At 42.1% G+C, this 25,735-nt stretch overlaps 2 protein-coding genes across 8 annotated transcripts in view; one reads left to right on the top strand and one right to left on the bottom strand.

The window, feature by feature from the left end:
• Nucleotides 1-11,376, bottom strand: part of GNPAT (glyceronephosphate O-acyltransferase) — a 43,296-nt gene extending 31,920 nt beyond the window's left edge. Inside the window, exons 1-4 of one of the 4 annotated variants that reach the window (XM_039531891.1) lie at nt 11,215-11,376; nt 7,321-7,512; nt 2,827-3,003; nt 1,126-1,255 (exon numbers count right to left, since the gene is read on the bottom strand). In XM_039531891.1, the coding sequence (XP_039387825.1) occupies nt 1,126-1,255; nt 2,827-3,003; nt 7,321-7,512; nt 11,215-11,256 (541 nt within the window). In that variant the 5' untranslated portion in view covers nt 11,257-11,376. Of the gene's footprint in view, nt 1-1,125; nt 1,256-2,826; nt 3,004-7,320; nt 7,513-10,759; nt 11,053-11,214 lie in introns of those variants that run through there. The other 3 variants (XM_039531892.1, XM_039531893.1, XM_039531894.1) reach the window with 3 other exon arrangements.
• Nucleotides 9,750-21,201, top strand: C3H1orf131 (chromosome 3 C1orf131 homolog). Of its 4 annotated transcripts, none has more exons than XM_039531896.1 (7): nt 9,750-9,811; nt 12,547-12,901; nt 15,984-16,040; nt 17,001-17,096; nt 17,690-17,776; nt 19,714-19,766; nt 20,776-21,201. In XM_039531896.1, exons 1-7 carry the CDS (start codon nt 9,765-9,767, stop codon nt 20,903-20,905), a joined length of 825 nt encoding a protein of 274 aa, XP_039387830.1. In that variant the 5' UTR covers nt 9,750-9,764; the 3' UTR covers nt 20,906-21,201. The 4 variants fall into 4 exon arrangements, with proteins under 4 accessions (XP_039387830.1, XP_039387832.1, XP_039387829.1 ...); XM_039531898.1 differs by lacking the exon at nt 9,750-9,811 and adding an exon at nt 10,711-10,829 and having other exon boundaries at nt 12,552-12,901; nt 20,776-21,190; XM_039531895.1 differs by lacking the exon at nt 9,750-9,811 and adding an exon at nt 11,382-11,591 and having other exon boundaries at nt 12,552-12,901; nt 20,776-21,194.
• Nucleotides 21,202-25,735: the final 4,534 nt, after the last annotated feature.

The raw sequence follows: 25,735 nt of genomic DNA, 5'->3' as shown, positions 1-25,735 counted from the left end.
ACTGACTGGTACCTACTGACATACTGAAAAGTGCATAATAAGGTCTCGGCTAAAGCTTGTTGAAAGTTCTCTCATGGAATATTTTTTTCTGCTGGAAAATGCTAATTTGTCAAAAGCAAAATGTTCTGTGAGAATGTGTTGATTTTGACAAGTCTTAACAGAAATCAGAACAGGTTTCCAATTAAATCTTACGTTGTTCCCTGCCAGCTCACCTGTCCGTCCCTCCGCCCCCTCAACTCCCAAGCAGCCTGCCTGGTGGGCTACCAGGGAGCCCAAGCTCCCAGTTCTCCACAATTTGCTTGTTGCAGAGCCATAGTTTCCAGGCTCCTGCCTCCTCCTCCACAGCTTGCCTGCTTCTCAGGGCTTTCCAGATTCCCAGCAACCCACCTAGAGAGCTACTTGGGTGTCTCATGGCCTAAGCTCCCTGGCTCCTCTGCAGCTTGCGTGGCGGGCTGCTGTGGAGCCAGGGCTCCCAGGCAGCTTGGCATTTCCTTTGTACAAAAATTGTTAAGATTTTGGATTTTCATCACAATTAGAGATTAATTTTTTTTCCAAAACCTAATTTTTCTCAGGAGCAGTCTGCACCTTGCACAAGGTACAAGGTACTTCACAAGATCAGATGCTTACAGGGGCACTTTAAAAAAGCCACACACAGCAAATCTAACTGCAAATAGATACATGAAAATGTTCTACTGCACATATGCAGCTGCCAGTATTCAATCATACCTAATCCTCCTCCTCAAACCAATTTTCCCCCGCAACTTGGTCAAGTAGGTACTCTTCAGTAAGTAATATTCACATACCAAGTTTCAAAATCCAGCTATTTCAATTATCTGCATTTATGGGAAAAAACATGGCAACTTTTTAAAATGACATAAATATTTCCCCCCACCATTACAGAGAAGCGCAGTTAGTGGGGTTTTGCTCAAACGTGCTATAAAAAAAAATGTCACCATTTGGGCAGATACGTCTGCCCAAATGATGCTTTTCAGAATGTTTTAACCATATGAAAATGGGGCATTATTACAGAAACTGTTTCAGCCTTAATGGTGGTAGCTAGTACCAGGTACCTGCTATAATAATATCTCTGCATCTTGAAAATGGATTGTTAAAAGAAATACTTGCCCATTCCTGCAGCAATGACAGGCAGAGCCAAGTCATATGTGTATAACAAATAAGATAGCATCAGAAAATCTATATAGCTTCGGTGACTGGGCAGCAGGACAACTGGATGCTCCTGAATGGCCTGTTGTAACTAAGAACAAACACAAACAATATTTATGGGAACCCCTTTCATGGAGGCCATCACGGCAAATTCCAACAAGATCTCAGACTAGAATGTTTTTTGTTTAAGTCTACATTATAGTGAATTTCATTAGAAGGTGACCCTGGTGTTTATCAGTAGTCTGTAATTCTTTCAGTTTTTGCTGACAGACAACTTGGAGCTACAGTAACACTAGCACTGGACCCCATATCAGTGTAGAGTTTCTCAAAGGAGAACTCCCCTTTAATCATAAATCTAGCAGGACCCCTGGACAGTGGGAGAGGAGTCATGGAGGACTGCTGACAGTTCACATGCATTCTGATTGCCTTAATGAGTCACTACATTTCAGTATTTTATTTTTGGGGCATTCTTACAACATATGGAGAAACATGACCTTTACTTTCTATTCCTTCCAACACCTCTCTGAAGTGCTTTAATATATTTTAGATATTTACTGAGTTAGATACAATAGATATAGATTTATAGTGAAATTCTTTGAAATACATATTGATGAGCTAGCTTCTTATTCTCTCAGGCATACCATATACCTATCACCATGGTGTAACTCCAATCAGGTTCCCATGTTTCTATTATTCGCAAATCCCATTCTTCAGTGCTTATGACCATATCCCTCTTCATCATGGGTCCAAACTTTACTTCTAGAACCTTTCTTTATTAGTGCCTACTACTAAAAGTAAATTAAACAAAAAAATGGGCGTATGCCTTTTAGAAACAAAACTTCTTTCATAAAGTTTCCCCATCCCCCAAACACCCTAGAGAAGTTACTCTTATGCTATTTTATTTTATTTTAATTTAATTTAATTAGGAATTCAGGCCCTGTTCAGTAAGACTCTATACTGACCAGAGAACTAATAAAATAGTAACATCACAAGAGAGTGAAAACTGAACAACTGAGGGGAGGAAACTATTTAGACAGACGGTGTCTTTGTTTTGTTAACTATTTAACGTCAACGACTAATTAATATTCTGGAGAAAGGAAATCTTCAATAAAGATTCCTCCCACTATTTCAATAAATGCATGCAAAAGCTCACACACAGCTTCTGAGCCTGCCAACAAGTCCTTGGTGGGGGGCATGGGAGAGGGTAAAGAAAGATCAGACTTGACATTCTTGATATTTCCCAGGGAAACAACAAGAAAAAACCCAGTTAGGCCTTTCTTTATACACAATCAAGGGTACAAGCACAATTAAAAAAAAAATCTTTGTAGGTCAGCTTTAGGAGTTTTGTTTTCTCTGTTTCAAAATTTATCCCAGTCACAAGCCTACCCAACAGCTCTGCACAATGGGATAAAATGCATTAATTATTTAAATCTGTGATACTTGTGTACTGAAATTACTAATTTAGAGTCTCCTTTGAATTTTTTATTCACATCTAGGTTTCTCCCTTTTTAATTGTTGAAAAGGATAATCCTAGTTAACACAGGCCTTGCTACTTTTATGCTTTACATCTTTTGGAACCTTAAATTTGGGTGCAGATTGAGAGTCAATGCCTGAGTGAGTAGTATAACCACCAGTTATGTCAGCCTTTATACCAATACTTACTTTTTGAATTCCTTCTTCATTCACACAAACCCTCTGGAAAAGGCGTTTAAATATTTTGCTCAAACTAAAAGCAAAAAATCGAATAGCTCCTATGTGTAAATTGTGACCCATCTCATCCAGGATTTCAATGGCTTCTTCTTGTATAATATCAGTGGACTCACCCATCTCTTTTGATAGCTAAATAAAAAGCAACAATAAGATCAAAAGTCATTTCCCATAAATTAAAAAAAAAAAAAAAGATTGTTCCACAAACTATAACTATTATTCTGTCAAACTAAGAGGAAGGTATTAAAGTCAATGCAATGCAATACATTCTAAAATGTTTCAAACATTATTTTAGGGAAATGTGGGTTCTGCTTTATATGACAGGCATAAACCTAATGTTACTGGTTCTGTTTTATATCAACAATAAAAAAAAGTAACGCGTTAACGCCTCTGAAACACAATAATTTAAGTGAGCATCTTCTGAAACATAAGTTTCATACAAAGGCTGTATTTATATTTATAATAAGCCATTAGGATCCATTGGCATATATATGTTGTATTAGATTTGAATTTTTTAGGAAGCTTACATTTTAGAAGAGGATTTATTAAATTGCCTTTCTGACAAATGCATGCTTTTGTCTTCTTTCACTGATTAATAAAGTTAATTTTAAAAAGCCAGTATTCTTATTAGACACATTTGTAGAAAAATTTTAAAATGCTTTTGGGGTAAGCTTTTAGAGTTACCCGAGGTATATCAACTCCCTTACTCATGCACCTTTTTGTAATGTATCCTTTTGGCAATGGGTGGCTGAAATGCGTACAAAGTACCATCACTACAAATGTTGCATATTGATGTTCAGTTTTAATTGTTGCAAATCTTTCATTTGGGAGATTGTTACTAAGGAATTAGAGAGAGTGGGAATCTCCTTATTCAATATATTAACTCAAAAAACATTTAACCTAAAAGATACTCTTTATGATTAAACAACAACTAAATAAGGAACATGCATGTTATAAAAGCATGGAGGATGTAGTGAACATCAGTGAATAAACCATGTCTCAGCTTAGAGAGGTGTACACTATTTACCTTATTAGTTATGTTTTCACTTCCATAACAGTCAAGAAATTTCTCTTCTTCCACCCTCCTCCATCCCAATCAAGTGGCCAGTTCACTGTCAAATTGATGCATTAAAACTTCCTTCTCTACATAATTTACTTCATCCTGAATAGTTTCAAGCCTAGCAAAGCCTATTTTAGCAACACAGAAGAAACCAGTGACTGCTCTCTCTAACCCCACCAAACAAAAATCAATATTTAACAGGAAGTATATTTTTATTATTTATTCAGGGCAGGCACTTTCCTCTCATTGATTCGTAAAATGCTTACCAGCACACTTCTTATCCTTCATGAATAAATAATTGTTAATGTATAGAATGCATATCTCCTACAGCAGCTAGTTACTTATTCCATAAAATTAGGAAACAAGAAACCCATATAAACCACAAAAACCATACAAAAACTAAATCAGACAAATGCAACTCAGCTCATACCCTGAAACTTGCTAGACCAGCTCCAGCTACTTGCCAGGGGAGAAAATTCCAAAGATGTGGGGTGGTTAATTCAAGTGAGTAAGTTTTCCCCACTCAAACATGAGGCTGTTATGTTCTACACCAGCTGTAGCTGGTAGGTATATTACCAAGACAGCCCCAAGTAGAGCATCTTGCAATAGTCTGAAGAAGAAATGTTTGAGACTGGACTGTAACTGGCAAGATCATTAACCTCCAAGGATAAGTCAACATTGCAGCTGGGAGTATGCCTCCTAGCCCAGGTAGACAGACTCATGCTAGCTCTGCTCAAGCTAGCATGCTAAAGTAGCAACCTGGACGTTGCTGCAGGGGTAGCAGCTTGGGGTAGCTGTCCAAGCCCACCGATCCCTGGGTCTGAGGTTGAGTGGCTAGCCCAAGCCACCACATCCATATTGCCATTTTTCGTTCACTAATTCAAGCAGAACTAGTGAGAGTCAGTCTCCCTGGGCGGGGAGGATCGCTCTCAGCTGCAGTGGAGACATACCAAGTGCTTGGGGAGGGTGGCGGCGGGGGGTGGGGGAGGGTGTTTCTGAGCAAGGACTTCACCACCACTTGTTTCAGCATTGCTGGCAGCTTGCCCTCCTGAAGGGATGGTATTGAAATTAGAGGAGGAGCTGCTTATGTTTCAGCTGCTTAACACTTTCCACTATAAAAATAGTCACAAGAATCTTTTAAAAAGAAACTAACAGCTCCATGGTTTGCAGCAGGCCTTTAAAACGCAGCTGGGAGAAAGACGTTGAGCTAGAGAAGGTCATTTTCTTTGTCTCATGAAATTCCATGCAGGGTTAATATAAGAACGGCCATATTGGGCCAGATCAATGGTTCAGCTAACTCAGTATCCTGTCTCTAAGAGTGGTCAGTGCCAGATGCTTCAAAGTGAATGAACCAAACAGGGCAATTTTGAGTGATCCCTCCCGTCATCCAATCCCAGCTTCTGGCAGTTGGAGGTTTACGGACACGTGGAGCATGAGGTTGTGTCACTGACCATCTTGGCTAATAGCCACTGATGAACCTATCCTCCATGAATATATCTAATTCTCTTTTGAACCCAGTTATACTTTTGGCCTTCACATTTCCTAGCACGAGTTCCACAAGTTGCGTGAAATAGTACTTCTTTTTGTTTTAAACCTGCTGCCTATTAATTTCATCAGGTGACCACTAGTTCTTGTGTTACATTAAGGGGTAAATAACACTACCCTATTAACTTTCTTCATGCCATTCATGCTTTTATAGACCTGTTTCATAACCTAGTTTAATCATCTCTTCTCTAAGATGGTCAATCCCAGTCTTTTAAACCTTTCTTCATATGGAAGCTATTCCATATACCTCTAACCATTTTTGTTGCCCTTCTCAGAAAATAATATATTAGAAATGGAAAAAGTAGAGAGATGAGGTAACCAGAACTGCATGTAGTATTCAAGGTGTGGGCATATCATGGATTTACAGAGTGGCATTAGATACTTTCTTGTTTTATTACCTATCCCTTTACTAATGGTTCCTAACATTCTATTAGCTTTTTTGACTGCTGCTGCTGCTCATTGAGGGAACTGGCCAAGATGACTCCAAGAATCTCTTTCTTGTGTGATAACAGCTAATTTAGACTCCATTTTGTACATATAGTTGGGATTATTTTTTCAATGTACACTACTTTGCACACTTATCAGCATTGAATTTCATCTGCCATTTTTTTGCCCAGTTTAGTGAGATCTTTTTATAACTCTTCACAATCAATTTTGAACTTATCTACCTGGTGTAATTTTGTATCATCTACAAATTTTGCCATCTCACTGTTAGAACATAAGAACATAAGAATGGCCGTACCGGGTCAGACCAAAGGTCCATCTAGCCCAGTATCTGTCTACCGACAGTGGCCAATGCCAGGTGCCCCAGAGGGAGTGAACCTAACAGGCAATGATCAAGTGATCTCTCTCCTGCCATCCATCTCCATCCTCTGACGAACAGAGGCTAAGGACACCATTCTTACCCATCCTAGCTAACAGCCATTTATTGACTTAGCCACCATGAATTTATCCAGTCTGTGCGCTGCGTGAACAAGAACTTCCTTTTACGTATTATTTTATGAATATGTCAAACAGCACAGATCCCAATACAGATCTCTCCATTGTGAAAAGTGACCATTTAGTCCTACCCTTTGTTTGGTTAGCAGTTATAAAGTGTTAAAAACTGCCATTTCCCCTACATTGCCATTTGTCCCTATCACCATCCCCTCCATGGACCTAATACATGATCCAAGTGTTCTACCCCACCCGGGAGCACCAGACAGGGGAAGAATTCCTTTAACTTCTTGGGAGATGTGGGAAGGAGGCAGCCAAGCCAGGTTTCCACTGACAGCCTCCTAGATCCAGCAGCCCACCCCAGTCTGGGACAACTGCCTTCTCTTGCTGCCAGCTAATGCAATGAGTCCTGTAGCTCAAGCAGTAGCAGGCTGTGCTGAAATGCTGAAAGTTCAGGCTTCAAAACCTGATGACGATGATGATGCATGATAGGAAGGAGTTGTTACAGTTGTTTTTACAATTTTTTTCAATTTGTTTTTACCATTCTCCTTTAAAGCAAGCTAGGAAATTACATAAAATGTATGCTTATGTATTTCATAATGTTGCTTTTTTTTTTTTTCTCAAGACCCATAAAAAAAGTCAAGCAGAGTGGATAAACAGTGCAACATACTGGCATGCCCGCAAAATCAACACTCTGCTTGGAGATCATCTACCATACCCCTGTGGGTAAATCAGTGTATTTATTTTGCCTGCTAGCAAAGTGTAGTGTTCAAGTTCTTGATTTACTGGTCTTTCCAACAACAAAGAACCTGTCTGACAGAGATCAGAAAAAGGATTCTCCCTCCTCCCACACAGTGTCTATCTGGATTTCACATACTATGAATTAGAGACTCTGTGTGCGGTCTCACCTGTTTGATAACATACTGAACTTGCTCAGACTGCAGAACACTATCTTTAATGGCACTTGGCTTGCAAGCTGAAAGTCCTTTGTAAATGACAGGAGTGTAACATTTCATTGCATATCGCAGGTCACTGGACTGCCGTCTCTCCTCCAAGATATCTTCAAACTCATCCCTTTTCTTTGATCTGAGTTCTTTCTGCTGGGAATATGCAAACACAGAATGAGACCATATCTTAAACCAGCCAATGGTATTCTTAGATATACCAGTTAAGCTTTACTCAGCTGTCATGTAATACTTTTGCAATGTTTATTTGAATTCTTGAACAAATTCCAATGCTTTGAGTGCATATACAGATATTACATAGATTTAACCTTCCACACCAAAAACAGCTTGGCAGAACAAATGGGCTTTGAAAGTCGACAGGGACCACAGCAAAAGTGCCTTGCCTCCAGCATCTTCTTAATTAAACTAATGGGTTGTGACTTAAGCACTTCTGATTTCGACTGTTGCAATTACATGCAAGGAATGAGGTGAGCTCTGTGATATCCAAGATGCAACCCATCTAAGGCTAAGGATAAAAATTAACACCTGAAATTATATCCCAAATCAAACTGGAAGACAATGCAAATCAGGGAACATAGGTGTAAAAGGAGTCCTTGAAGGAAACACCCTTTACCTGGTGCAAAATGCAATGGCCAGTTTGTTAAAGTTTCTGGGTCACTTAAAGCATAGACTCATGCAGTATATATTACATTTATCCATCTGGCGGTGAGAAAGGCATGGATCACCATGGTAAGCTCCACACATAAAAGAAAAGGACCTGACCACAGCTCTCCCAGTGACAAAGGAAAACCATCTCAAATGAGGGGCTGTAGCTTCGTTACCAGGAGCACAGGTCCCGCTGACAAATTTCTGTCCACACCAGTGCTTTTTGTCGTTAAAACTTTTGCCGGTCAGGGGGTGTTTTTTTTACACCCGTGAGTGAAAATAGTTTTAACAACAAGAGTGCCAGTGTAGACATAGCCTGAATCTCTACCAGTTGTTAAATACAGATGTGGCCATTTAAAGTTCCTTACACTTGATTTTTTTCAGTGAAATTTAAAAGGATTATAAAACTTTCAATCTTTGCTTCTCCCTCCAGTCTCCAATTGATCAGTGTGCTACAAAACCTAAGTAATCTAAGAACATATGTGCTATGACTGGTATTGGTGTGTGTAGTGTGTCAGCTGTTGCCACTGATCTCTCTGCATCAATCCTCCTGCTCAAAAATAAAGCAGGAAAAGAAGAATCTATAAAAGGGGCTCCAAGACCTAAAATAAGAGCAGCAGGAGAGTGAAGGGGCGAGAGGATAGGGCACAGAATAGTGCTAGTTCATATATTAAATATATGTAAAATGACAAAATATATTGGTACATAAATATAAGTTAAAGTGAAGTGTGGCAGCAACCCCCAGGAATTCTCCACAGTGCAGTGGAGTGGCCCTGGCCAAGGGGGGAACTACAGAGATGAGACAATCTTCACTTGTTCTTGAACTCAAAGCCAGGAAGCAACAGCAGGTGCCTGGGCATATCAGAAGAGGGAGTCTCCATGAGCACAAACAGCAGTCAAAGGGCTTTTGTTGCTGTTATAGAAGGGCAGGAGATGGGAAGAGAAGGGGCAGATCTTCAATTCCCAGGACACTTGCATGGGAACTTTTGTGGTGGGAGTGGAGAAGGGCAGTCTTCGCTTCACACGCCAAACTTTGATGGTACCAGGGAGTGCTAGACACAGCTGATACAGAGAAATCTGCACTCGCAGCAACCATCCTTGGGGCCAGGAGAAAACTCCCATCTCTTCCATAAAGCCAGAGAGCAGCTGCTGAGTGCCTGTGAGGGTCTCCCTTCCAATAGCCTGGGAGGAGAGAAGCAGCTGCAGGAGCCAAACAGGTGCAGAGGATCAGCAGGAGGTTCTTCTCTGAATCCTGCCACAGGCCTAGATGGCTGAGGATTGATTACAGTGGGAATCGGGTGAGAAGTAATGGAAGGCGGGGAGGTTCCCCTTTACTCTTCTTCGGGTCTAGGAGAGGTGAGGAGCTCACTTTCTCTCCTTTTCCTCCTCCTCCTCTCCCCAGCCCCCTAACAGCATTTGTTTTAGTCCAGACGGTACTCCATGCTCATTCACAGCACTACAGCATAGTCCTCACTAGCTGTGAGCTTCAGGTCCGCACACACTTCTGTAATTCACACACAAAAAACTTCACTAACAGGGATTTAAGGTCTTAGGCCTTGAGCACAGGCAGTACTACTCCTATATGCAGCCACCCAGTCTTGGCTCTAACTTCTTTGATCCCTTCCTTAAGGAGCTCATCAGGGCAAACTCAGTACCTTATCTCCCTCAGCATCTGCCAACCAGCAGCAATACATCCCAGACCAATAGTCTGCATACAGCATGGTGATAGTCCATGGAAGTGTATGACTAAGATTGCTGATTTGGCGTTGTGGTGGGCACAGTGTAAGTGGTAGGTTTGTTTATGGATGGCTATGGTACTGTTATATTCCTAGTTCCTACTGCTGTTCCCATAAGGGCCAAGTTAGGGTTGTATTGTTGGGGTGTGTGAGAAGTGCCATGTTAACACTGCACTTCCTGGTTTTCTTATGTCTGAGTTTGGGGAACTCTTACACTCTGTCAGGGCATGAGGAACAAAAGGCAAGTGCTGAGCGCCTACAAGCTCAACTTCATATTAAGGATGATGTGTGTGTGTACATTCCTTGGTTTTTGGGGAAATTAGGAGCAGTGAGGAGGCCACAATTAAGTAGGGGAAACTGCAGTATTAGTAACTCTTCTGAGTTTATCACAAGTCACACTATTCGGTGTCTCTCAAGGCTGCAGCTTCTGGATTCATGTGATTATGTCAGAAGCTCAGCTTTCATTTTTTAAAACGTTAGTTTCTAGCTCTAATGTTGGCAGAGAAAGACCTTGAAAATGTCAATGCTAAAGGCTCCAACAGCAGAAGATAAATGAAAAGAATCCAATTTTGATGGAAAATAAGTCTCTTGTAAAGGGTAAGGAACTGAAATAAGTAACCACCTTCAGATTTAGGAGCCTATAGAGATGTAGTTGATGGCTTCTGGACAGAACCCATACAGCAGAGCCACAAATTTAGTGAATGTTAATTAACGTTTAGATGATAGTAAATTAGTGCTATTTATTGTCAATTTAAACAGCAATCATACTTGCAAATCTCTTTCTTGTTTGAACCTATTTTCTTCCATTACTAAGTAATTGCCACTAGCGTGTGGGTGATCAGATTAGCCCAGTGGTCCACAATGCAGTGTCCACGGGTGCCATGGCATGGAGAGGTAGGAAGAGAAGAGGACACTAATTTCCTGCCTCAAAAAAATCCCCTCTCCATCTTTCCTAGTGGGAAGACCAGATGAAGAGTTTATAATACACAGCAAAAACCTACCCGCTCCAGGACAGAGAGCAGCCCCAGCTCCCCACTCTGCTGCACCTGAGGGCTGGCAAACATGACCACGGTGGGTGGCTCACTCTCTACCTGAGGGGAACTGGCCGCGCACTGCGGGCTGGTAGCGGGCACAGCACCGCGGCTGTAGGTGGCAACGCGCGCGGCTGAGCAGCCAAACGGGAGCGCGGCCATTTGGCTCGGAATCGTTAGGGTTCAGAGTGAACGGCGGCGAAAGAGCCCCCTCGCGAGCGCTCTGCGCGGCGTCTCCGGAGCAGTTCAGCTCGCCCCGGAGCGGAGCGGGCTAGCACAGCCCCACCCCGCCAGGCGGCTGCGCAGCGCCCCCTTCCGTTCCCCGGGGTGGAGACCCGATACCCGCCCCCCCAGCGGCTGTCCGCGGCGCCCCGGAGCCGGGTCGAGCCCAGGCGCGAGGGGCAGCCCGCGCCCCCGGCACTTACCGAGTACATGGGGGCCCCGAGCCGGGAGCTCCCCGCCGCCATCCTGCCCGCGCTACCGCCGGGCTGAGCCCGCCCCGCCTTATCGGCCTCCGCCTCCACCTGCAGCGCCCATTCCCCCGGCCGCCGCGCTCTGCCTAGCGGGCGCCTCCGCGTGGGGGAGGGGAGAAGCGACCCGTGGGCGCCGCCATGTCGGATACGACGGCGGCCGCATGTGGCCAAACCCGCGCGCGTTCGTTCATTCTTTCGTGCCGCGGCGGGGTCGGGGGAGAACGTGGCCCCGGGGATGAAGCGGAGCCCGGGCGGGTGCGAGGAGGAGGAGGGGGAGGCTGCGCGCTGCAGCCTGCTGGACGCCGTGCTCAGCTCCCTGTATGATCTCGGTGGGTGAGAGCAGGAGCCGCGTGTGTAGGGCCGGGCGTTACCGTCCCCTAGGCAGGGCTTGGGGCTGCTCGCTCTGGGGGCCCATTGCAGACACTGTGCCCCTGCTGGGAGGGGGCAGTGCAGCTCCTGCAGTTCCAGTGACCCCAGAAAGTTTGTCCGTAAGCCCTTCATCCCCCTAGAGACCCTCGAGCCCCCGTAGGCTTCCCCTTTCAGGCAGCAGTCGATCCCTCCCTGGTCCACCCCAGATCAGGAGCTCAGTCTCTCCTTTGGCTGTAAATTTCATGGGCTCCTCAAAATAGTTCTATTATCTCCTTCCCCACCCTGGTATCTCTGCTTAGCATTTAGCCTTCATTAGGCTAGCAGTCCTTTACTATGTGTCTGTCATGTGCCCATCATCACTGTGGTCCGTAAACACCCTGTAGTCTCTTGTGCAAGTAAACCTGCCTGTTGATTGGGGCTATACCAGTGGCACTCAACCTTTCCAGACTACCCTATATGCCTTTCGGGGATCTGATTTGTAGTGGGTACCCCAAGTGTCACCTCACTTAAACACTACTTGCTTACAAAATCAGACATAAAAATACAAAAGGGTCACAGCACACTATTACTTAAAAATGCCTTATTTTCCCATTTTTATCATAATTATAAAGTAAGTCAACTGGAATGTAAATATTGTACTTACATTTCAGTATAAACAAGTCAGATTTTAGTTTGTACTGACTTCACTACTGCTTTTTATGTAGCCTGTTGCAAAACTAGGCAAATATCTAGATGAATTGATGTACCCCTGGAAGATCTCTGCATGCCCCCAGGGGCATGCATACTCCCTGGTTGAGAACCACTGGGCTACACAAAAGAGAGTGGAAGGTTGTGAGGAGAAAACAAACACTAAATGTCTTTAAAGTCTGATTATTGGGTACAAGAGAAAAGAAAGCTGAAATGTTTGTTTTGAAGCACAGGAGACAAGCCATTAGATAAAAATGAAAAGAAAAAGACCCAAAAGAAAAATGTGGAGAACAAGATGGGGTCAGAACCTTCCAGAACAGTAATGGAAGATAGAGATGCATGCCCTGATTCAGCAATCCCAGGCAAAAGGAAAAGTGCTTCCAGTTTCTTCGAAAAACTGAAAAATGAGATGCATCATGACTCTGATTCAAAACAAGCCACCCCAGAAACCAGGGCTTCTAAAGCTGTGTCACCCGAATCTACGCAACAGGGAAAGACAACAGAGGTGGAAGTTGTGACATTTCGTGGTCGGAATAAAAAGAAGAAACCTAAAGTGGAACTCACTCAGGACAGTGTTTCAAAGGTAATGAATGGGTCATTCATTCAGATCAAAGGAGGTGGGCCAGGGCTCTGAGGTGGTACAGAGTATTCTCTCTTTCATGTGCTTGGCTGTCTGGTGTTGTTCACATGCTCAGGGTCAAACTGATTGCCACATGTAGAGTCAGGAAGGAATTTCCCCCCACATCAGATTGGCAATGAGGGTGGGGGGGGGCGCGGTCTCCTTCCTCTGCAGCATGAGGTCTGGGTCACTTGGTTCATCTGGGTACATCTCAGTTAATCAATTTCCTGCCATGTCAGGAGCCTCTGGCAGTGGTACACCTCAGTCGCTCCTAGTCTCCTGAGGAGTATAATACCTTTGTCTAATTTCGGTGGTTGGGTTTAGTGTGCGGGTGCTGGGTGATGTTGGTGACTGTGATATACAGGAGATCAGAGTAGATGATCTGGTGGTCCCTTCTGGCCTTAAGTTGTACGACTTTCTGAAGTCTTGAAACAGCAGAGACTATACTAGGCCAAATCCTTCCCTGGCAAACTCCATTAATATCAAACTAGATTAATTTGATATTTTTTAAAATACTAGCTGGCTCGGCTCTGATCTTGTGAGGTGGCATAGAAATGACATCCATAAGGATTCTTCCTCTTCTCTGGAATCACAGTCTTCTACAGTCAGTACTGTTTGCGCTCATATACAAGTTTGGAGAATCAGATAGCTCAGGGAATTGAGGATGAGAAAATGGAGCCTTTTAGGTTGTTGGCTCAAATCCAGACCTGGTCTGCAGTTGTCTGGTGGTCTCAGTCCATTTCTTAATGGTGTTCAGATCCCAAAAGTCACCATCATAACTGGCCCACTTGTCAACAGAGTGAGCAGAGACAAGGATTGACAGAGCCTGGCAACTGAACTACCTCCCATGCCTAGAAGAGGTTCCCTTCAGTTATTAATTAGTTACAGAGTTTTGGGGTAGCTTATGTTTCTGTTTCAAAAATAGTGTTTATTGCCATAATCTCTAAGGTCCTGATGCGAAAATTAGCTTTGCCTGGGTGGACCCCTGTGCCCGCATGGAGTTCCACTACCCGAAGCAGGACTCTATGCAGGTCCAGGGTTCTGCTGAAGTGGAGCTTGTTGCAGAATTTGGACCTTAGTCATGAACAGCTCATGAGAGCTGCAAACTATTGTCAATTTTATGATGGGTTCTGATGTTCATCCTTCTGTTTCTAGGAATCTCTTTGCATTGTTTTTCCCCTCCCCAACACACTCTTCCACCTCTTTGTGTTCATGGTTTTTTGCTTATGGAAGATTTTTGCAAATAGCATGTTACAAAGTGTTCTGGAAATGACAAACAATCAGATGGTTGAGTTGTGACGTTTCATATCTGAATTTTGCCAAAGTTTAGGGGTATTTGGGTTTGATGTGTTGAGTTAACTTGATACAGAAAGGAGCTGTGGCATGAAATTCAGGTTTAATATGAAAGGGGGTTAAAACTCTGGGGAGAAGGTAAGCAGGAGAAGAATCCTTTTGCATTTAGACAGTAAAAGTTGAGTGGACGCAACAGTGAAATGGCCTGAATTTTCTGATCCAGAGTGCCGCCACGCTGCATCAGCCTGCTTAGGAGCTGGCTGAGTATTGGCCTAGAGAGGTTCTGCAGTTTGATGTGACGGCTCCCTGATTGCCAAACTCAAGAATTAAAAAAAAAAAAAGAGAGACACTGAAATAACTCCATGAGATTTTTTACCAATCTGAAGTGAACAGAGAAACTTTCAGGGTCCAACATGAATGCATTACACACCTTTACAAGTAGCACTGTATCCTGAAAAGAGCAGAAATCTTGCATGAAAATAGCCTGTGTAGAGACAGTTAATGCCCTGTTCTCAGTTTGTCAATTTGTGCTGCTTCATACCCTGCCATGACATCTCCTTCCTCCAGCAACTGAACCATCTCAGAGTTGTGAGATTTTTGGTTAAGTCCGCAACTGTAGAACCTCAGGCAACACAGCCTTCCAGTCACAGCTGAGGCATGTTGGCAGGGTAATGTGGAGAAGCATGCATTGCTGCTGCCTCTGCTGTGCCAGTTCTTTGGTTAAACCAAGTTATTCACTTTCCGGGACTGTCCATCCAAACTCCTTTCACAAGCATGAACTTTACCTTTTATGGGTTGGGGGGGATCGCACAGAGCCGAGCAGATATAGGGCTCTGAAATGATCTAAGCTTTGGGTGCATGACTTGCTTAGCAGAAAAGATGTAGTTTGTACTGTTCTCATTGTGGGCAACTAATAGTAGATTTCTTTATTTTTTTTAAAGTGTGTTTTTATTGGCCTGCCATTGTTGACTGTGCTCCTGCATAAGATTTTTCTCTTGTATCCATCATTTAAGATGGCTATATACATTAATATATTTGTTTGTGCAAACATCTATAAATTGAGCATTGTCCTGCATATTACCACAAGTTGTCAGGCAGATACTGGTACCACTGTTCCCTTGAGGGATACACAGTTTTTCCATGGCTGATGTACAGTTTGTTTTGACATTCTGTGTATCCCATATTTAATGTGTGAAATAAGTGATTTCAAGCTTGTATCCTCTTCTTATTCTTTCTCAGTAATCTTATTACAAATCAGTAATAGAAGTACGTAAGGTAAAGATGTATTTTGCAGGCAGTATTTTTTTTCTTTCTGACAAACTGCAAATTAAATTTGAACTTTTAAAGCAAGTCTGCATTGCAACTGTTATGCAGAATGTGGCCTGTATATTTTTAAACAGTGAGTAATTGTGGAATACCAGTGTCCACACAAGATGAATAGAGTCTGCTTTTAAAATGGATTATTTTTCTTGTGTGACATTCACAGTGGTAAAAGAGTATCAAACAGGAACACACACACAGGATAAAGAAATATGCATTTTTAGATTTCATACTCTGGACACTAAACAAAATTGTTCCATATAAAAGTCTAAAATGTCTACATATTGTAACAGAGACACAAGAGATTCCCACTGAAAGGCTCTATACTCTTTCTAGCATTTTATTACCGTTCAAATAACTCTCGCCATTGGCACACATTTTACATCGCTGCTAGTTGTCAGATTTAAATGGAAACATTTTCTTTTCTTTATAGACAAAGATGGCTATTCCAGAGAAAAATGTGAATGGACAAGAATTTAATTTAGAAAAAGTAAGTTACTCTGGTTTATCTAATCCTGATGAATGGGGTGTGTGTGTGGGAGAGAGAGAGAGAGATTGGGAAAGTTAAAGTTGAGGCTAATTTGGAATGTTCTTAGATAAATTTATCTTTTGCAAACAGAGCATTCCAGAATATATTGTTTGGTGCGGGCGTGTCAGAGGACTGCTAGAGCTGTTGTGTAGGGCAACCTTTGAAGATAGATGTATCCCAGTTGTTCCATGTCCTCTTTTTTCTAATGTATTGGTAGCCAATAACGAATGGTCACTGGCTCACTCTGTGTGAGCAGGGCCAGCTCCAGGCACCAGCATTACAAGCTGGTGCTTGGGGTGGCAATCTGCAAGAGGCAGCAGTCCCTGTTGTTTTGCCCCGAAGCAGCGCGCCGAATTGCCGCCGCGGGCGGTGGGGGCAGTCCGTGCACCATTAGGGTGGCAGGCGCGTTTCCGCAGTGGCGGCAATTCGGCGCCAGCTTCTATGTTTAGCTGTCCGCGGCGGCTTCAGCTAAACATAGAAGCTGCCGCCGAATTGCCACCACCGCGGAAACGCGCCTGCCGCCCTAAGGGCACACGGACTGCCCCCCCCCCCCGCGCCCGTGGCGGCAATTCAGTGCGCTGCTTGGGGTGGTGAAAACTGTAGAGCCGGCCCTGTGTGTGAGCTTCTTATAGCTCCTCTCCCTCTATTTGTTCTTTAGTTGTAGTATTAAAGTAAAAAAATGTGTATTTACTAATTTCCTCTCTGCATGTGTACCCAGAGACTGGGTGAAAAAAAAATAAACAGGCAATGATAGATGTTCCACAGTAGTACCAAATTTGATTAGTCTTATTTTATAACGTTGATTTGCCAAACATTTGTTAAGCATTCTCTGGAATAGATATCCTTTGTGGCGTGCCAACCATTGTTTTGTGATAGCTCATACCTTCTCTGAAATGGTTTCAAATTTCTGTAACGTTTTAGGCCCGTCTGGAAGTACACAGGTTTGGAATCACTGGATATGAAAAGAAAGAACAGCGGATATTGGAACAAGAACGTGCCATCATGCTGGGAGCCAAGGTATATAAAGATGGTACAAAACGTTGGTTTTTGTCTCTTTCTAAAACACTTTTTTTTAATCACACCCCTGCTTTTGTATACGTTGGAAGAGTCTATGGATGATGGGAGAATTAGTAGGTGTATGACATCAGAAATACCCTGGAAGTGAAAATATGATTGAGAGGGAAAGTGATTTCTGTGGAGGTCATTTGAAATTTAGTTTGTGAATTTTGTGTGTGTTTTTAACCCTTACTTAACTTGTTTTTCTCCCAGTGTTTCAGTTAAGGCCCCAGAGAGCTTTCCATCTACATTTCCGAGTGATCCAAGAAACCACCACCAAAAAAGGAAAGAAAATAACAAGCAGAAACCCTTTTTCTTTTAGGGTTTGTTTGATTTTTGGGGGGTTCTTTTATTGGGGAGGAGTGTGTGGAAACCTTTTAGACTTTCTTAATAAGCCCCCCATGTCCACTCCCCAAAAAGGACACAAACCTATTTATTCTGTTTCCCTTTGCAGGCCCTCATGGAAGCTGATGCAGTGTAGAAACATGTAGATTCTTTAGAATATGTTTGAATTTTTCTTGCAATGATAGCTTTACTCATCTGTTTCACTGCAGCCTCCCAAAAAGGAATATTTGAACTACAAGATTTATCAACAGAAAATTAAAGAGAAGAAAACAGTGAAGAAAGAAGATTATAGTATGGTTTGTATGCAGTGTTTCCTATAAAATAACAAGGGGCAGGTTGCAACTAGCCCAGTAGCTTAATGGGATAAATGATCCAGGTTTCATTACCAGGTCCAGTCTCTTATTACTTGGGCTGGCGCTCTGCCTTGAAGATGGAAGGATATTGTTCCAGTCAGCTGCAGCCCATTAGATTGTACTGTGGTATTGATCTTCTACAGAGCGTCCCATCCTATCAGAAGGACAGCAGCTGTTATATCTAGCCTCAAGAGTTGGGGTTGTAGAGGATTCTAACAGGAATAGAGAGGCTGTCACATGCTTCCTGTCCCATAGATCTCATCTCTCGCCCCCTACTCCCCCTAAGGTTTTGTGGCAGGGCTGGGAGATCCACTGAGGTTTGTAGTAAGCTTTACAGAGATTATACAGTAACTCCTCACTTAAAGTCATCCTGGTTAACGTTTCGTTGTTATGTTGCTGATCAATTAGAGAACATGCTCATTTAAAGTTGTGCAGTGCTGCCTTATAATGTTGTTTGGCAGCTGCCTGCTTTGTTCACGGCTTGCAGAAAGAGCAGCCCATTGGAGCTAGCTGGTGGGTGGTTGGATCCAGGGTGGACCGGCAGCCCCCATATCAGCTCCCCTAAGTTCCCTGTGTGGCAGCCGCCCCGCAGGCTATCAATTGCCAGCAGTTCAGCTGTCCCTCCCGACCACTGCCATGTGTTGCTCCTGCCCTCTGCCTTGGAGCTGCTCCTGGGAGCCTCCTGCTTGCAGTGCGGGGGGGTGAGGGGGAGAGGGGTGCTAATGTCAGGGTGTCCCCCTCTTCCCCCACTCCTTTACCGCATCAGGCCATTTCCACAGAGTAGGGTAGGGTGGACACGACAGGGCTCAGGAGGGAGCTTGCTGGCAGCAGCTGCTGTCTCAACTTGCTGATCTACTTAAAAAGGCAATGTACTTGAAGTGGGGTCAGCGTACTTTAAGGGGCAATGCGCATCTCTCTCTCTCACACAGGGTGTGTGTCTCTGTCTGCCATGCTGTCTCCCCTCCCTCCATTTGTGCTGCCTTGTAGAGTGTGAGGCTACATTAACAACAATGGGTTAACCCCTGAGGGCTCAGCAGAGTACTAATTCATCATTTAGCAGTAAGACATTCTCTGGGAAATATCCCACCCTCTCACTTCACCATCTCAACCAGGGTTCACAATCATCATTGCTGTGTACCAGTATTAAATTGTTTGTTTAAAACTAATTTTCCTGGAACCTAACCCTCCCATTTACATTAATTCTTATTTGGGAAATTGGATTCGCTTAACATCGGTTCGCTTAAAGTCACATTTTCCAGGAAGATAACTACAACATTAAGCAGGAGTTACTGTATATGTAAATTCCAAAAGGTGTGGGAGAACTTCTTGGTAACTCAGTGGAGCTGCCATTGATGCCTGTCAAATCCTTTTCCTTGGTCTTTCCAAACTGCCTTGTCCATTTGTGGAATTGTGAAACAGATTGCCATATTAGGGGAGCCTAGAGTTTTACTCCACTTACTCCCATGAGTTATTTGTGCTGATTCTAGCAGGGCTGTTCCCATCAGTGAGGATTGTTCACATGATTATGGAGGATGCAGATTTAGGATAATATATTTGGTTTAATTTCCCACCCGCCAGCCCCCCCTTAAAGTTGACAAACTGTTTAAATCAAACCAGCAGTATTGCTTTCACCTTTCAAAAGAAACAGAATTAACTTTAGTGGATTTTTACTGCACGTTGCCTAATTACATTTGGCCAGATCCTCAGCAGATGCAAATTGCATAGCACCATCAAGGATCCAGCCCATTATTTAAGCCATCATGAAACAGTCCGCTCCCTAGACACACAATATGCAGGAGCCTTTATGTTCTGGACTGCTGTTTAGCCAGGAGCGTCTGTTCATTTTCGACTGAAATATTTATCTTTAAATCTGATATCAGGAATATAAATCTGATTCTATCAAGAAAAAGAAGAAAAAAGGTCAGGAGCAGAGGTGAGATATTTTAACTAAGAATTGATGATAAACTTGCTTTTGCTTAAGCTTTCCTGGTGAATTGCGTGTAATTAAAAATGCAGTCTTATGGCAAAGCTGTGCATATCGAAATAGAGTGTATTTTTCATATACATTGTAGAAACTCCTATCTGCAACATTGTGATCTTGTTTTGTCTAACCTTTTAAACTTGCTAATTTAAGCATTCTCAATTAAACTGCCTTAGTTCTGCCCTGACTTGTCAAAAGGTTTTGAAATAGTGGTTTGAGTAAAGGTGAGGCACTTGATGTGAAATCTAGTGCCTTCCACCCCATCTTACAAAACAGGGCATTGTTTTTGTCCCTGAGGAAATGTTTTATAGGATAAATTTTAAAAACCACATGACATGCTCAGAAGGTGTAATTGCATTTTTAATTACAATGTAGTTGGTTCACTGGAACTATTTCTGTATTTCTCTAAGAGCCTTTATGCTTTCTGATTTTATTTATCCAAATATCTGTGTATGGTTAGTTAATAAGACAAAATTTAATCACATGTATGTGTTTGCAGGATTGGGCTATATATTTGTAAAACTTTTCAAAACATATTCATGGCATAACTAGGGCCATAAAATAAGGAAAAAGTACATGAAAAAGGCTACTTTTGACCTAAATGAAATAATGTACTCCTAATATTTTTCTTATTTTTGTATATATTGTTCCAAGGGTGGTTGATTTAAAATTATAACTGTCTTTAGGGAAGGGCTAACCCTCTAATTTTAATTTTATTTTTAAAATTTTTATCCTATTTTTGGAGTTGGTGTCAATTTAAAATGTGTGTTTATTTAATGTATTAGATTCAGTGGCCTGTAGCTCAGACTCTATATTAATAAACTTCAAACTACTATTGCATAATTATCAGTTATGAAACAGGTGTATTTTCACCTTAAATGTAGCATTTTTTGCAGATATTTTGGGTGCTTTGGATGATGACTTTTCTTTATCCTAATTTTATTTTATTTTTTAAACCTAGGAAATCCAGAAAGAAAAAATCAGCAGTCAGTGTTTTGCCAACAGGACAGGTTGGAAAATTTACAAATGGGACATTGATTCTTAGAGGTAGTGACCTAAAGAAAATTAAATTGTCAAAAGCGGTTAAATGACGTTGTTACACCACATCAAAACAGAAAGTGAAAATGAGCTAGAATTAATTTCCTAACTGAAAAATGTCTACATAGCCAATGTCTCTTTGCTGTATTTTAATACCTGTCACAATACCTTGGGTTTTTTTGGTTTTGTTTTTTTTTTTACCTCAACAGCACTGAGTTTCCACTCTGGGGAGAACATAAAATGCATTGTTACATCATACATTCTGAGTAAGAAAAAAATAAGTTATTTTTTCCTATTGATAAGTAACCTAATTAAACTATTACTTTCATTGACTAACAAAGGTATTGTACTTTATTAATCTGAGAACTGTTCACTTTGCAAGCTGAAAATTACTCGGGTGTTGTCTCAATGCAAAAGTGACTTATGTTTTGTTTGCGGTTTTTTTAACTGAAGCAAAAAAGTTTAGCTGTTTGTGAGTATGTGGACAGTGAGGAAATAGCCCAAGATTTTCTATTTAAAAATAACATTATTTGGATGTTTGCACTTTTTTTTTTTAAAAACAGCTCTTGCACTGAAATACAACCATAGGTGGGCAACTCAAGTTTAGCAGGGAGAATAGCCTTCACTATGGAGTCCATGCTTCTGAATGTCCTGGTGACAATGGGCAGGCAGTTGGCCCAGTAATGACAGTTCATACATGCACGGCACTAGGGATGGATTAAGGCAATCTCGGGCCATGTGGAAGGTATGACAGAGCCCTCCAGCATGGCTCTTCTCTCCTCACAGAGAAGCAGGGGCATCAGCATGGGATTCCCTTCTCCCCGGGAGTGATGTTGTATGTTGTCCTCTCCTCAGCAGAGGCAGAAGGGGTTCACCCACTTCTGCCTCCCCAGTGAAAGGACAGCAGCCAGGGCTCCCCAATACTTCATCCCAACAGCCAGGGCATATTTATTAATGGGTTGTCCTCTGTGTGGGTGGTGTTGGGACAGTCCCCCAAAGTAGGGTCTTGGCATTAATGCCCCATTGAAATGCAAGGGGCAGTTCAGACCTCTTGTAGCTACTGCTTAGGGTTCTCAGCTAACTCAGGCAAACATAAGAACGGCCATACTGGGTCAGACCAAAGGTCCATCTGGCCTAGTATCCTGTCTTCCAACAGTGGCCAATGCCAAGTGCTTCAGAGGGAATGAACAGAACAGGTAATCATCAAGTCATCCATCTCCTGTTGCCCATTCCCAGCTTCTGGCAAATAGAGGCTAGGGACACCATCCTTGCCCATCCTGGCTAATAGCCACTGATGAACCTATCCTCCATGAACTTATCTAGTTCTTTTTTGAAACCCTGTTATAGTCTTGGCCTTCACAACATCCTCTGGCAAAGAGTTCCACAGATTGACTGTGCGTTGTGTGAAGAGCATCACTGCATTAATTACTCTGTTCACGTTTTCAAGGGCTATTTTGCAAACCTAAGGGCTAGAATTTTTTTATTATTATTATTATTTTATAATCTTAAAATGAGTTTTCCGATCTTAACAATTGCCTGACTCCTGAGGTGGGGGTCACAGGCACATGCTTATGCCTTAATCCAACCCTGCACGATCCTTAAGCTGTGATTTGTTTAGCCACTTTCACCACTGTTCTAAACAAAGACTAAATTGCATATCTGTTTGGGCTAACTTGGGTATGCAGCAAATGAGTCGTTTTTGCATATTGAGCATTGTCCACTGAGCATGCTTGGTAGAAAATGTTAAATTGATATTATATGCTCAGAGTTGAGTTCACTGTAAAGCCAAGTGCTCATGTTGTAAAATGGGTTAAGACAGCAGTTGAGTTTCGCTTCCCTGCTATGTTGTAACTTGAATTTTCACACTCACTGCCAGCCCCTCCAGCCCACTTCTTCTCTGCTCCACCTTTTAGTTAAGGTAGCTCAAGCTTTTTTCCTTGGCTTCAGTTGCTTAGATCCCTTGAACTTTATGGGTGCTTAGACCCTAGTGAGCTTAGGAAGCTTTTAGGGATGAAGCCACCTTAACATTTATGCAGGAGCAAAGCTTCAGTCATAAAGAGCTCCTAATCTTTGCAGAACTAGAGCGCAAGCCTCATGGGATCTGTTAAGGAGCTGAGCAGCACTGGATGCAACATTTTTCTTTATATAATCCCTCTCCTCCCTACCAAAAAAAACTAGAAAATTAAGTGCCAAAACCAACAATGTTATAGTTGTCATAAAAGCAGTACACTCCGGAAATGCAAAAGGCTGAACACACAAGCCTAATTCTTCCTCTTGTATTATAACTGAAAATTCTCATATGCTCATACTGTTTGTCAGTATAACATTTCAACAGCAACTCTTAAGGTAGTTATATTACACACATGTAGAACTCCAGCAAAGAGTCCTGTGGCACCTTATAGACTAACAGATGTATTGGGTATTCACCCACGAAAGCTCATGGTCCAAAACATCTGTTAGTCTATACGGTGCCACAGGACTCTTTGCTGCTTTTACAGATCCAGACTAACACGGCTACCCCTCTGATACATGTAGAACTCCGTGTTTCTGGTTAAATATGTAGCTTTAATTGCTGTTAAGTAAAAATGGTAAAACTTATGTAATGAGCAATGCCACTGAGTAAACGGTGGTGGTAGAAAACGCAATGAAACGTGAGTGGTATACAACCAGTACTGACTGGACTAGCAGCAAAAGAAAGCTGATGACTTTCTTTATTCTGCCTTCTTCCTGGGTGAGGGAGGGGGAATCTCTGCATCCTGCTGGAATTGAGAGGTTCCCTTTCCTTAACTGCTCTTTCTTCCAGCCCTCACATCCTAACCACAAGCTTTCTGACAATCCCCAGAAAGGCTGCAGTCATCACTATTGAGTCTTCCCTCTTCCAACACCTGTTTCTTCCCCACCCAGCTTTTACCAACCTGTGGAGCCAGGGAGTGGGGCATCAAACCTAAGTCTCCTGCAGAACGCTATCCTGACACTATGATTACCCCTGCCTTTATGCTTGACTCCAGCCACCATCTCCCAACAAGGTGTTCCCACTATAGCTCCCTGCTTAATAATATTAATAACCGTGGAAGACTCACAAGGAATGTGAGGTACTTCCCTTTCCCCAAGGGTTGAGTTTGCTGCCTACATAGCATTTCTCAGTTCCTTGCTAGCCTAAATATGCAGTTTCATGTACTTTATATGTGGCTGCATGCAATGTGACTTCAGTAGAGCCCAAAGGTATTAGGAACATAAGAACAGCCATATTGGGTCAGATCAAAGGTCCATCTAGCCCAGTATTCTGTCTTCAGACAGTGGTCAATGACAGGTGCTTCAGAGGGACTGAATAGGACAGGTAATCATCAAATCATCCATCCCCTGCCACCCATTCCCAGCTTCTGGCAGTCAGGTCATCTGCTTTCATAGTATTACAATTACTATTGTACCCTGCCTGTTTCAGTAATTTATTTGAGAAAATCTGGAGAGTAGGAAACCATTCAAAAGTCTCTCAGCTATAGATTGAGCTAAATAACATGTCAGAATACACTTCACAAATGCTCAATGCAAACCATACAAATTATACAGCTGATTGGAGGATTCATTCCCTGCCTTGGAAGTTAATAAGTGTTCTAAACCAGAAAATGAATAATTGTGTGAAGGTGATTTTCCTCAGCTTTCCCCTGCCATTAAATCAGCAGGTTATTCTGCTAACTTTACCAAATTGTTGGTTGCATTGTACGAGTGCAACTTGAACGTTAAACAGCCATTTATCAGTAATAGTAAACCAGACACCATCAATGAATTTGTTGGCAGTGTATTAAGAATTTATTTAAAATCTGTGAAACAGCATAAACTCATAGATCAGGTTTTCCAAAAAAGATATTAATACACAGTCAGACTTGGACCAAAAGACAAAAAAAGTTTTGCTTCCAATTAAAAAAATACAAACTTTTGCTACAGGTACAAAATTATAAAAAGTTTATTTTTTTCCTCTTGATCTGGTGACGTACATATACAGAAGTGATGTATATTCCACCAGCTCCAATTGATGGAAACTATGGGAAATTATAAAAGTAAAAATGTCATGGTTAGGAAGAAATCAGGAAACAAGTTTTGTCTTTTATTTAACCAGATGTGAACACTGTTATTTTGTTCCTTTGTACTTTTTTTTGCCAACATTTAAATTAATGTCTTTCATGCTTCATATCACAATTGGAGAAAAAACAGCAGTTCTGCCTCATGCATTAATTCTAACATTTCATCACATTGTGTCTCCTCGCTGTGCTTCATTCATTAGTTAGAAAGCTTGATATTTTTATTGACAGCATTTATACAATGGTGTATTGGGTTAACATCATGATTGCTGTATTGAGAGAATGAAGTCTGGGCCCCTAAATGTTCACATACCAATCCACTATATAAACTTGGAAATTCTCCAAGTGGCATGGAATTTAGTTTTGCATCTTATTCTGCTTGGATTTGCTTGTAGTAGCATGAGCTCATTTGACCCAGAAATTCTACTGAACACCCATTTCAGTAAAAAACACATGCATTTTCTTTATTGTGCAAGGATGCAGAAGTCCCGGAACATCTATTCTCTGTGGTTTGCATGGGCTTCTGCACCTAAGAAGCCTGTATGCATTTTAAATGGATTTGTGTTTCATGTGGACAACCAGCATTACTGATCAGAGGAATCCCAAACAAATGCTGTCAATAAAAATGAGAAACAGCTCATTTCCTTTAAAACAAAACAAAAAGACAGAATCTTATTTTCAGGGACCAGTGAGGTCTTTTACATGTGAACATACCATTTTGTAATGTTTGATATATTACTTTAACCTGCTGAAGGACTCACTGAGCTTGTAATCTCTCTTCCATCGATGAGCTGGCCAAGATGTTTT

Source organism: Mauremys reevesii, linkage group 3 (assembly GCF_016161935.1).
Source record: "Mauremys reevesii isolate NIE-2019 linkage group 3, ASM1616193v1, whole genome shotgun sequence".
NCBI classification, from domain to species: domain Eukaryota; kingdom Metazoa; phylum Chordata; order Testudines; family Geoemydidae; genus Mauremys; species Mauremys reevesii.
This window is presented reverse-complemented; position numbering and strand designations above follow the sequence as displayed.